At 37.9% G+C, this 13,637-nt stretch overlaps 1 protein-coding gene across 1 annotated transcript; it reads left to right on the forward strand.

Annotated features, from left to right (window-relative positions):
* The first annotated feature begins 1,364 nt into the window (after positions 1-1,364).
* On the forward strand, positions 1,365-12,345 carry SLC7A13 (solute carrier family 7 member 13). The gene is made up of 4 exons (XM_009512085.2): positions 1,365-2,185; positions 4,759-4,890; positions 6,575-6,939; positions 7,690-12,345. Exons 1-4 carry the CDS (start codon positions 1,465-1,467, stop codon positions 7,933-7,935), a joined length of 1,464 nt encoding a protein of 487 aa, XP_009510380.2. The 5' UTR covers positions 1,365-1,464; the 3' UTR covers positions 7,936-12,345.
* Positions 12,346-13,637: the final 1,292 nt, after the last annotated feature.

Below are 13,637 nucleotides of genomic sequence, written 5' to 3' on the forward strand. Positions count from 1 at the left end.
AAGGTGAAAGTATATAGCGAGTGCTGCAGTGATTTACAGAATTGTCTTATGGTTAAAAGCTGTTCTGGAGCTGTGGATTCTGTCACTGCCCATGCTGCATCGTTTCTGTGTGGTGATGGAAACCCAGTTTCACCAAGTCATTGAAAAAATTAAAAAAGAAGAGTTTGTGCACATACGTATTTTAACTAAAGGTCTTTTACATGATGGCATATTACATAAATCTAATTTTTTTGATTAATTTATTTTGTATTTGAGCATTTTGTATTTGAGCTGTTCAGGACTGATCTGAACCACTGTGTCTTTCGAGTTGGGCCCTGTAAAACTGTAAGTTTGGTTCACTGCATTAATGAGCTTTGACCTTCAGGACAAAACTGCTTCTGCAGCTTGACTGGCAAAAAATAAGAACTTTGCAGCTACTAGTTTGAGTGCTTAACCACCCTTAAGGTATCTGCTGAGCTTCTTTTTCAGTTAGTTTCCTGCTTTCTGCCCATTTTTCTCTACATCTCTTAAAAAGAATAAATACATTTTTCTTGGTCAAAAGTCTATGGCAATAGTATATCCTCATCTGATTGAAGAGAAGCTCCTTTTCCATATTCTGAACATAAAATATACCACACATTGATAAATACGTGGGACAATCAGTGGCCACACCTTAAAAGGCACACACCAAACTGGGGGGAACTTTCAGCCTTCATCGTTCTGTTCCGCAGCTCCCGTACAGACAATGGAAACAATGATACAGCCCCTTCCCCTCCCAGCGGTGTCCAAAGATTAATACCTGCTTAGGAGGTGCTTGGATACTCCTATAATGATGAGTGCCCAATCAAAACTGGGAATAAACTGGTAATTTTCTTTCTAGGGCAGTGTTTAATGAGTGAAGAATCAACAAGCTCCAGTAAACCCAGTGAGTGATGAGGATTTGGCAAAACATACTGGTGATTACTGTCCATTTTAAGTATTGATGGTAGAAAAATAGTACCAGGCTGTTCAATTAATGCCTGTGTCACCATCAATGACAAAAGGAGGGCTGATTTCTTTCTCCATGCTGCCGTACCTTTCCCCTTTCCCTAGAACTAAGGTCACATTTACCCACCTCTCGCAGCTGTCTCTGAAGACATACATAAAAAATTTGAAATCTATTGATGAAAATCAGCCAAGAAATGAGCATTTACCGCACATTATTTGTTATGCCAGTTTCTTTAAAAATACCTCCAGACCGTAATAATTTCTGAAGTACATATTAAACCAACATGTATATGATTTGCCAGTGTCTTTTGAAGTATTTGGTTAATCATCTTCATGCAGCAGACACCAAAACCCAAAGTATGCTTTCTTTTCTGAATGATTAAGCCAGGCTTCCCGTAACATTTCACTGGCAAGTAGGCTGGTGACAGTCTGCTAACAACAAAGGGAGAGGAAAATACAGGTAATCTAGCCTCTGAAGTTGTATAAAACCAGAAAAAAATGGGAAAAGGAAAGAGCGAAGATCCCAAATATGGGAAAAGAAAAGAAAAGGCCAAGATGCAACTAAAAAGAAATATAGGTTATTTTGATGGAGTAAGTTTTATTATAGGATCAATTGTCGGGGCAGGGATCTTTGTGTCTCCCACGGGGGTGTTAAAGCATTCCTTACTCAACGTTGGCGTCGCACTAACAATCTGGACTGCGTCTGGGCTGGTTTCTCTGATGGGTTCCCTCTGCTATGCGGAGCTGGGAACTGCTCTGCCCTTCTCCGGAGGAGAATACAGCCATATTAAAAGAGGCCTTGGATCGCTACCTGCCTTCGTCTTTATCTGGACATCAATATTTACCAAGCCAGCATCAAATGCTGCTCGAGCCTTGCTTTTTGCTGAATATGCCACCCAGCCCTTCTATGGGATTTGCCCTGCACCAGAAGTGCTGAAGAAATGCTTGGCCTTGGCCGTTCTCTGGTCCCTGGGGATTTTGAATGGCCACAGCGTCAAGATGGCTGCGTGGGTGCAGACAGTTTTCACTCTGCTGAAGATGATGGCCTTGTCTGTAATCGCCATTGGTGGCATAGTTCTCATTGGCTGGAGAAAGGATAGTCTGGCCAGGTTTGAGGACACGTTCAGCTCGGAGATCCCCAACGCGTCACAGATTGCTGAAGCCTTCTTCCAAGGACTGTATGCGTATGGTGGTTGGTGGTCCCTCAATTATATGGCAGGTATCTCACTCTTCTTCTTTAGATTTTGTTCTACAGTTGCCATTCTTACGTTCCTCACCTCATCTTAGTAGAACTTGTCTCTCCTTCAAGACCATAGGATCTGTCACATTTTACACAAGTCCTGTGTTTGTTGGGGCTGGTAGAAGAGGTGTTTTTCCTCTCTAGGGAATTTTCTTGCTTCTTATGCCATCTCCAGAATCAGACTGACATTTCCAAAGGAGTACAAGAGAAATCAAAATAGTACTTTTAAAATCTCAGACATAAACAGAGTTTTTCATACCTTAAAAAAGTGTTTTTTCTCTTAGTGTCAGTGTCAGTGCATTTTTAGAAAAAGATCAAGATATCTATGCCAAATGATGTGCACAGTACGAGCAAATCCAAAAAGATAATTGATTAATGTGTATTTAAATATCTGTACCTTCTCTGAGATTATACAGCTGGTTTGTACATGGACAAATTAATTTTGAATTGTGTTAAAATGTAGTAAATTCATGGGATGTATACGATGGTCAACAGTCACTCACTACCTTGGGAAAACAGTGTTCCACAGAAGGTGAAGAAGAATGTTAGGAAAGTGGTATAAACCCTTTCATATAACTTGTGCTCAGTTTTAAATACACAAAACCTTTCTGAACATCCATTTACTTATCCTATTCTGCATCTGATTACTTATACTATTCTGTATCTGGTGACACATCTGGCAGTAATAAATAGAGCAGTTTTTCATGAAAGCTGCAGAGATAATGCTCATAACGTTAGTTATGCATGTCACGAGCTAAATGAAGAGTGTTTTAGAGTATCATCAGATTTATAGAATTAAGTTGTAAGCAAATGGATGTTGTTCTATCTTTAAACCTATTTATCCATTGACCTCTATCACATGTAAAACATTGCATAAACTGAATGTGTGAAATGCATAACAAAAAGTTAAACAGTGAGAACAGTGTGAAAATTGAGTTAATGTTTAAAAAAATGACTGTTATTATTAAAATCCAGCTATTCCAGGATTAACAATATGCTGCAATAAAAGGGTGATACAAATCAGCAAAGTATAATTTTGAAATCTTAGGATTTCCTTCAAGGCAAGCATTTAGGTTTGTAATCCTGAGAAAATACAAAATTATTGGTAAAATATTAATTTATTTTCTGATCAGTTAGCAGTAGTACTAAAAAACATACACTGGACACCACAGCTGTTTAGACAGATGCAACCTATGCAATAGTCCTCTTCTGAACTGAATTTCCTATTCTTCAACAATAACTTAATTCCTGTGAGCTTCAGCGAAAGCATCAGGTGCCAGCTGGATGGCAGGGCTGTAACGAGCAACAAAACAAATGGAAAGATAAATTTAAATTGGCAGTTTTGGTGATTGTCCCCTTTTGGTCTCAAAATTATCAAGCACATTTCTTACATTTGAAATAGATCCCAAATTTTCCAATTGTCCATATCTGAATTCCACAGTTGTGCTCATTCAGTCCCTCTGGCTCTGTGTGCTACAGCCAGCGCTGGGGCAGGCTCAGAGCTGATGTTCTGGGCAGGAGACATATTATATTTGAGAGAGGAAAGGGGTTTCTGTCTACCAAAAAAAGCTTAAGCAAGCTGCACATTTGACTTTTCACTTCTTCCCCCTTGTGGGTTATTGGTTGGTAATACTGAAGAAGTCTTTTGTAAAATGTGAAGGGGAGAGGGAGCGAGAGGGAGCAAGAGGGAAGGGATGAAGGAGTGAAAAAGATGAAAAAGTCCCTTTTTGACTGAGACGAGGATGAATTATTAGAGTTCTGGAAACCAGCTCCATCTTTTGCTGGGACTATCACATGGTTGGGAATGTGTGCCAGTGCCTCAGTTGTTCAGCTGCAAAATTTTGAGGTTTTTTTTTAATTTGGTAAGAGTAGTTTTAAGCTAAGATGCCAGGCTTAGCACTAAACAATTTTCCTCTGCCAGCTTTGCCCTGGAATAGATAATCAACAGCAGAATCCAGCTCGGAATTACCGCCATTTAAAGGCACTGCATTACTGCTCCTTGTCAATACCTTCAGTCTCTCCTGTTATGTTTTCTGTTTTTCCTGATAAAAGGGCAAAGAGAAAGGTTTTGTGCAGGAACAGGAAAATACACTCAGAAAGTTTCAGATCAGGACTCATGAGGTGATGTGAGAGTAAATAATCTGACTTTAGAGTCTCACATCTAAGCTAGTGGTTTAATAGTATGGCTACTTGAAAATTTCTTACCAAATTAATTTTCTAATGCAAGTCAAATATGTATTTAATCAAATCAAAGAAAATTTATCAGTCCTTTTGTCAATTTTTATCAGTCTGTCAGACCTCCATCCATCCCTCCTTCCAAGATAGTTTAAAAAATAGCTAAATAAGAAAAAAGGTTATAAAAAACCTGTTTAGGCTTCTTTGAGAGCCACTGTAGGACCTTACAAGCAACGTAGCTTAGCAGCTATGATTAGGGGTTGGGGCAGGACTTTTTGGTATCGGTCTTGTCAAGCTCTGCACAGATTCACTACAGAAACACACTTGCAGAAGGTACACTGCTTGCTTTAATAGTCTTCTTAAATTTTATTTTTCAGAAGAGATGAAAAACCCCAGCAGAAATATCCCCTTAACTGTGATAACTGCTGTTCCTGCAGTAATTGTTTTTTATTTACTGGTGAACATCTCATATCTGACTGTCCTCACACCTAAAGAAATTGTCTCTTCAGGTATGGATCTGATTTTTTTTTTACTAAAAAGGTGTGGTCCATTAGCATACCCATCTGGTGTCAATTTACTGGGTCACTTCTGTTCATCTAACATCACAGTCAGGAAGCTTGGGTTTCATTCTAAGGCTTAACAGAGAGTTCTTGTTTAACTTTACTGTTGACCCAAGTTGGACTGGGTGCAGACAGATGTTTTTAGGTGTTGAAAATGTTGACTTATACCTGCACTATATAAAAAGTAATCAGAAGTGTATTAAAACCTGGAAAATCAGGTGAGGATCAGGTCTCTGTTGAGTATAGACAAGGCCTTATTTTTCCTGCAGTTTTAATCCTCTGTCTTCCATCCTTCCCTGCTTCATGGTGTCTCAGGCTAAATCTGTTACTTTTTAGGAGGTGGACAAGTCTACTGTGATAAGTAATATAGAAAAGACAACGGACGCAAACATGTAGCCATTTCGTGTGTGTGTGTGTGTGTGTGTTGTTCATGAAGAATATTGTGATACCTTAGAAAAGCTTATACAAAAGTCCAATGTATGTAAAGCCCTTCTCAAACCCTGTACCAATAAACTCTCCATGAAAAGATCTGAGAGGAGCTGTATATCTCCTTGATTGTCCAAACAGCACCTTTTAAATACCACTTTAACAAGACTCGGCTGTCAGACCTTGCCTCCAGGAGTGACAACGAACCATACCTCATCTGAATGGATCAATTATTTTTTTTCCTGTGAAAAGAGCTCAATAACATAAATGGTAGTGGTGTAGCTGTACTATGGCTCAGCCATTGTCAGGCTGTCTGCTGGGAGAGATGCATACTTTTGCAGATCCATCCTACAATGAGAGAGAGAGAGAATACCAGAGTACCCATGAATAGCAGCTGCCCCACAAGCATGACCAGCTCCCAACATACCAGGGGAGCTGTGCTTATCTATGTCAGCTGAGGAGATTGCCTTAAAATTATAGCTCTTATTTCAAACATGGCTACATTGCCGCAGTTCTTGTTCTTTCACTACTTTTTCTGGGGGGTGTTGTTTTCCTCATCTCTAATAACTTCCTATGCTGTGCAGGTCACTGCAAGACCTCTATTCCTCATGGCAGTTGTTTATAGACCCACTAAATGTTAGTCCTTGCTACAGTGTGGGCTATGGGCTACAGCTAATTTCCAAACAATATTTAATATCTCTTTTCAGAAATCATCTTTCACATTCCCCAGTTCCATCCAAAGCAAAACCTCATTAATAACATGCTTGCCGACATGTCTCTGGACATACATGCGCTCATGTTGGCAGTTTCCTCATAGCAGTAGATCATGTCATCACTGTGGTCACACTAGGGACTAATGTATTCATTTTCTTTCCCCGCATGGCCTTGCCCATGCGCGTATGTTTGTGATTCATGGCAGTGAGATGCAGCTTGCTCCTGCTGGGCAGTCCATTACTGTGGTATTGGCCCCAGCAGATTTACCTGGCTTGCTCTGGCAGGTAGCACTCCTTCTTGCTGTCACCCCCCCTAGGAAATTTTTAGCCACTGAATTAAATACCTCTTGGATTAGATCAGTCATGTTTGACTACTGTAACAAAAACCAGGTAAATAATGAGTATTTCATGTATTTTAAGGTTAATTTCTGTTGAGTCTGTCAGTAATTCAGAACATGGTACCTACACTACACTAATGCTTTGCTTTCTTGCAGTTGCCGTGGCAGTCACTTGGGCTGATCGAGTGATCCCCTCGGTTGCCTGGATCATTCCTGTCTCTGTTGCTGTCTCAATATTTGGTGCCCTCAACAGCAGCGTGTTCACACTAGGTCGATTAAGCTACGCTGGAAGTCAGTCAGGACATTTACCTATTTTAATATCCATGCTTAATGTCCACTCCTGCACTCCAGCACCAGCCATGATTTTTTCAACCACCATTGCATCCATTTTTATCATCCCCTCTGACCTTATTATGTTAACAAATTACTTTGGATTTTCTGCCTGGCTTATGATTGGATTGACTTGTGCAAGCCTGATTGTACTTCGATACCGGGAACCTCATCTACATCGACCATACAAAGTAAATGGAAATAAATTGGAAAATATTTTTGCAGATCTTTTTGAGTCATGGGTAGCATGGAAAAGTTACGGAACAAGTGCAAGTTGAAAGTGGATAGCCACTACAAAAATACAAATACGAATCACAATCTTTAGAGCCTTATTCAAAAACTTCGCTTCACTGTAGAAGGAAAAGAAGCAAACAAATGGTCTCTGCCCCGGAGAGTTTGCACTTCAAAACAAGAGATGGATAGGCAGAATGGCAGTGATGATTTGCAAACAATGTGAAACCATGTGGAGCAGTAACCAGAACAGTGTGGGATCCGGGCTGGCCATTCAAGGTTAATTAAACCTTGATCTACTCTCATCTTTCCTGAGACAACCACAGGCGTTAAGGATATGTTTAATTTAATCTCGATCTAGCTGTCAGAAACACAGGTTAGAAGTGTATGCTCATTGTGAAGGCTTCTTGTAGGCACCCAGCCCTGAGTTGCTTTTAGGAGCCCATAATATCGTATGTGGATGAATGGATTTCAGGGACTTCCTATCTTTCCCCCTTGCCAATAGTCAGAGCCTGAACAAGTATTTTAATAAAGTTGCCTATCTTGTAGACAGTCTGAAGTCAGATGAGTCTCATCCTGGGTGAGGTTGCACCAATGTGAGAAACGGTACTGTAGTGTGGCAAAGCACGCATTGTTACTTTTATGAAGGAGGCATAAAATCAGAGTTGGTCAGTTTATTTCCTAAAACATATTTTTTCTTTCTCTTGCAGGTGTTTCTACCAGTTCCATTTGTGATGGTGGCAATGTCTTTCTTCCTAGTTGTAGCTCCCATAGTCTGGTCTCCAAACCTGCAATATGTTTATGCTTTCCTGTTTATGATGGGAAGCCTGGTTGTTTATCTCCCTTTTATACATTTTAAATTGCATTTTGCATTTCTTGATAAAATTACTTGCCACTTACAGCTCCTGTTGGAAGTTTCTCCTGCTGATGAATCTGCTGAGAACAAGTGTGAATAATGGCAACTGTTTAAACCCGGTACAACTGACAGCCAACAGAGGGTTTTGTTTAACTGAGATTGTATAAGGTACAAGTTAGATGTTAGGTGTGATATATAGGCGGGCATGCATGTGCATGCATGTGTGTTTATGTGTGTACACACATAGATGAATACATAGATATTACATACCTATATACATGTATATACATATATGCATTTATATGTATATATACATGCACCCATGTGTATATACATATATGCATATGTATGTTTGTACATTAGCATAATGAGTTAATATGTATATATTTTTGTGTGTCTGTGTGTATACATACATATGCATAGATGTATAAGTATACTTATGTAATAGGTGCAAAGAATCTCTCAAACTTGTAAAATCTGTAAAATGCTCTCTCTTGCTCCTGAAGACACAACGTTGCATGTATTCTTGCAATAATAGAAATATTACTAATTACAGCACAGATAATTATCATTTTTATCGTATAATAAATGAGTAAATAATAACTAACTAACTAACTAAATAAATAAATAAGTAGATATATTTATATTTATATAACAACATCATTATATAAATATACTTTTGATCTCCAAACTAAATTGTCTGGATTATTTTTAGTTCATAGTAGCTTGTTTATTAGAACTTCAGTCATAAAATTGACCGAGACCTTTTTTAATCCCAAGAAAACTGTACATGGTGCATCTTAGCTATTTTAGGACAGCACATACAAGCTCACTGTGAAATCTTATGAAGTACCAAATAAAGCAGTAAGAATTATTTATCCTCTTCATCACAAAAATAAAACTAAAGATATGTGGATTACTTTACTAAATTGCTTACATCTTAGCATTAATATTACCTTATTCTTTGGATTCTTTTTGGTGTTATTGAGAAAAAAGAGCTTTTTTAGGCCCCTTCTCCATTTTTATTTTGTTTATGAAAACAAGATAAATTCTTTTTTATTTTGATAATTGGGCCATATTAAGTTCACTGAGAATTTAAACTTAAAAACGAAGAACGAGTACACAAGAAATATCCTAGACTTAGGTGATTAATCTATTAATATATGCTGTTATTTTTATAATTACGATAAAAATACATGTGTAAAGTGGTTTTTCAAATCTATTTATTCAGGCTGAGCAATACAACCAGTAGATGGCTCCAGACTAACATCTCACACTGATACTCTGGGTTGCTGGATGTTGTATTGGTGAGAGGAATAGTTACAGAGCTTTATATTAAACACTTAGAGTAGAATGATAAAAATATTGCTAGAAGATTCAATTCACTGATATATCAAAAATTTAGAGGTCAGAATAAATCAAGACTTTATATGTAGCTACCCAAAGTATAGGGTCCCCATCAATAATGCTGGGAACCAACTGAAGTTTTAAGAGGATTTGCATTTGCGCTTGAACAAGCCCCCAAATGAAAACAAGTACATGAAGAATGTGGCTTTCCTCACAGCTGGTGATGTACACCGAATGAAAATTTGAAGTAAAAATTAGACGTTTTAAAATGCTGTAGGAAGAAAACTCCATGCAAGTGAGGAGTGAAGTGAATGCAGCTGAGCTGGAGACTGGATCCTGCTGAAAGCAAGGCAGGAATCAATGTTTAATTTCACTCAATAGTGCTATCAGAAAAAAACATTTCAATTGCTATTTAAATTTAAAAAATCACAAGGCTAAAAAAAATTTGTAAGAGTAATATTTTAAGAACTGAATTCTAGTGAGTATTAAACTGATAGAAGGATTTTACTGTGACTAAAGCACCAGCCAGGGATTTGTAAATGCAGGTGTGGTGACTGGCAGTGCCACAGGTTTTCAGCTGATCTTGATCAAGTCACTTATTTAAACCCATGTTTTATATGTGAATAAAAATGGAATAATAAGGAAAAAAAAAAAGGGTATGGGACAATAATATTGTGTTCTAGACCACATGGTTAGAAAAAGCAACATCTGGGGGATTTTGCTCAAATGGATGTGTAATTTCTTGTCAGTAGATCTACTTGAGCTTGTTTATACACCTGAATTCCATAAGGGTTGGGTACCTAGTGAAAACATGTCAGATGTGTTTGGGGAATTGGAGTATGTATCTGTTAATGATACAAAATTCGAATTTAGATGTTTAGCAGTTTCAACAAATTAGGGAACTCAAAAGCCCCAATGAAATGTAATACGAGAAAAATTGCATCTCTATACCTTTTTGTAACACAAAGTAGGTAGTTTTAATAAAAATCTAGGAAATGGCATATAAACAGGCATGCACACACCCCACAGTTTTAATGGTTATTGCCAAAGGATGAGCAAAGATGAGAAGAGTTAGAACAGGTCAGAATTAAAACTGCCCATGCAAACTTAACCTGCCCGATCTGTGAAGGCACCTTACGATGTCCTTTGATTATCAGATCATAAAATATTATTTCAATATACCCTCACCTCATTTATTGGATAGAATGGATGGTGCCCAGATAATAATTCACTGTTACTTTCTTCCCATTTCAACGTGTGGCCTCGCACTTCATTTATAACTCTCTGCTCAGATGCTGTTCTTGACAGATGTTTCTTACAGACTTTTCTATAGCATTCCTCTTGACAGCATCTGAGCACTTCACAGATTTGTCTTTACTCTCATGAGCTGAATCAGTGGTATCATGTCTGCTTTGCAGAAAGTGAATTAAGCTGATGTGTAGGTCACACAACAAACAAATGCATTTTGTGATGTTCCCTGAGATCCTTCAGTTCAGATCAAGCATCCCGATGGAGGACCATTGATGGAGATTCACGTCCAGCTATGGATGTTTCTTTATCTTAGGAAGCAGGGCAAAGAGCTGGGGAATTGGTGAACATACCACCTTGTATGGATATCCAGCCACTCTATACAGATTTCAGTTCTTCCACATCTTTTAGATGGAGACAAAGGAAGTATGGCTGAAATTGTTCACTAACTTTGGATGTCTAAGCTGAGGTACCTTGGCCCTGATTTTTCATAGTAATTAATAAATTCAGAGTGCCTATAGTCTCCTGGAAGTACGTTCCAATACTAGTTAAAAAGGAAAGAAGGACAAACTATCACAGTCACTTTGGTTTAGATGAATAGCAGGTATCCTATAACTCAACTTCTGACTAACTGTGGGTAGCTGCAATTCCTTTGAAATGTACAGTCTATGAAATGTTAAATTACAACTCTGAGATTTTGAAATTCCACCAAATCAAGTTGTGAGGATTTAAGATGGAGTATAGAAAATGAGGAAGACAGAATTAATGACAATTTTTAAAAATATTGGTTTAATTGATTCTAGCATGACCTTGGAATTTTATAGGGAAGGAGAAGTTCAAATTCTTCTGGGCAATATTCAAATTCCTTAATCCAGCAACCCTTCTGAAAGTGCCACCTCATTCACTACATCACATTCCATTTCTACAGCAAATATGGGATTGGCTAGCTTGTATTTAGTGCCGCCTTCTTCAACACATACTGTTAACTTATTCCCAGATCTGAGTGAGGCAGAGGTCTTCTGAAAAAGAATGCTCTATTACATGACCCACTGCTTGGAAAGGGATTCACACAGCTGAGCTGAATTAATGTTATAAAAGCAATCTCAGATATGGTATTGCCTGTCTTCTGAATATGAGTCACTTGATCTTCTCTTAATGCCGCATTTCTTTTGCCTGAGTATTTTAGAATGCTAAATCACAAGGAAGCAAATACAGGTTTCAATTGGTATAGATTTCTTATTGTTGCTGGATCATTCCACATTTATAAGCACTAAGCATAAAGGAACAGAATTCAAATTTATAGCTTGTATTAGCTACTCTGGCCAAGAGCAATTCAATATTTTAACATTATAGCTTGTTTTCAGTGACACTAGTTGGTCTCAGCTGCTTTCCTACTTGAACATACCTTAGATAATGCTATATAGAAGTGTGACTGGTTTAGTACTAGATTATATCAGACATTTATTTAAATATTTAATTTATTTTTTTACCTTTGACTTCATAATTCTTTTAAGCTCATGCATACTTGCATGTTTCAGAAGTTCAACCTTACATCAAATAAACTTAAAATGTGGATTTTTTTCTTTTTCAATACTCTACTGGCCCAGTTTGGCAAGTAACGTTCCTAGCTGTTTTCCTAGGTTCCTAACACAATGTTAGTATGTATGTCTGTGTTACTTTTTTTTTTCATTATCTCCAACAAAAGACAACATAAAACACCAAATTATAATCAGTCTTATTTTAAAAATTACTTGTAGTTATACTTCATGCTAACTCCATGTGTCCTGACTGCGTTACAAAAAAATTCCACTCTGAGGCAAAGCCTAGCAATTGTACAGAAGAAATGAAAAAAATCAGCAATTAGTTTACTTCCCTTTTCATAGTTATTGTTAACTGTGATTCCAATAAAAAGATAATCCACTAATAATAAACAGTTGTACATTTTTGTTTGTGCTTTGATATAGTGATTTTTGGTTGGAACCTCTGGTTTACACAGGGGAGGATGTGTGAGGAGCTGCCTATAGCTGTTAGGCTCGGAGGGGCTCAGACCACCTGACTTCTAATCTTAGGGTTGATATGTGCACTGTGGGCGTTGCTTAGGTTCCCCACATCTCAGTTTCCACATCTGCTAAGACAGAAACAGTTGTGTTTTAACAACTTACTGGCCAAAGGGTATTTGCTTGTCACCTTCTCCTCTGGATTGCAGTCAGAAGTGATTCTTGCCGTTGCCCTCTATGAGTTACTCCAAGTGATGGGGGCCCCTGAGCATTCCCAGTTCCTTCTGGCATGATTTGGAGAGGTAAGAGCTGTACGTGCTTCAGGAACTGTGAAGCTGTTTCTATTCTGCTTTGGAACAGGAAATGATACATTTTTAAATTAGCAGGTTTGGATAACCTGTATCTGACAGATTTAAAGGCACCATTGAGGAGCTCGACTATTGGTGTTGATTTTCAATAACTCTTGCAACACAGGGGAAGTTTTGGGAAAGCAAAAGAAAGTTAACAAGCTAATATTAAAAAAAAAATAAAAGAGGTGACCAGAGTAATTATAGGCTTGTCAGAATGACATAAATCCTTGGAAAAATAATGGAACAGCTAATACGAAACTGAATAAAGAATTAAAAGAGAATAGCATAATTAATGCCAGTTCATTTGTGTTTATGGAAAATAATCCTATCAAACCAGCTTCACATTATATTTTCTGTAATTTCAGTTGATTAAAGGATAATAATGTTGATGTATAATACTCAAAATTCTTTACTTGAAAAAAGATGAGAAAAGTCTTACGAAATATCTGGAAGATAACAAAATCACCGTGAAACACATTAAATGCTTTAGAAACTGGCAAATGAGAGCTCAGTTTATCCTGTGAAAAGGAGTCTCCAAAGCAGCCCCACAGAGATCAGACCTTGATTCTGCCCTCCTTCATGTGCCTGTCAGTGGTTTATAAAAATGGAGCTATCGCTGAAAAAGTTTATAAATGCCTAAAATGGAAAATGGCAAAAAAAGATTAAGATGACAGAGCACAGAGAGAGATTTTGCGATCAGCTGGGCAGAAGCAAATAATGTGCTCTGCAAAAGTTATCATCGTATGTGCAGTGGCTAAAACCACTGCCTCCTTTCTGGTGGCAGCATATCTTTAGACCAGTTTTGTTGCTGGTGACTATGGGAAGTGGTCCACAGTCATCGTGAAAGGTCAGCTGAACTG

The sequence above is a fragment of the Phalacrocorax carbo genome, chromosome 2, assembly GCF_963921805.1.
Source record: "Phalacrocorax carbo chromosome 2, bPhaCar2.1, whole genome shotgun sequence".
Classification (NCBI taxonomy): Eukaryota; Metazoa; Chordata; class Aves; order Suliformes; family Phalacrocoracidae; genus Phalacrocorax; species Phalacrocorax carbo.

Coding starts and splice junctions, on each gene's coding strand:
- SLC7A13 (XM_009512085.2), top strand. CDS start 1,465: ATGGGAAAAGGAAAGAGCGAAGATCCCAAATATGGGAAAAGAAAAGAA. Junction 4,891..6,574: donor TAAAGAAATTGTCTCTTCAG/GTATGGATCTGA, acceptor GCTTTCTTGCAG/TTGCCGTGGCAGTCACTTGG. Junction 6,940..7,689: donor ATCTACATCGACCATACAAA/GTAAATGGAAAT, acceptor TTTCTCTTGCAG/GTGTTTCTACCAGTTCCATT.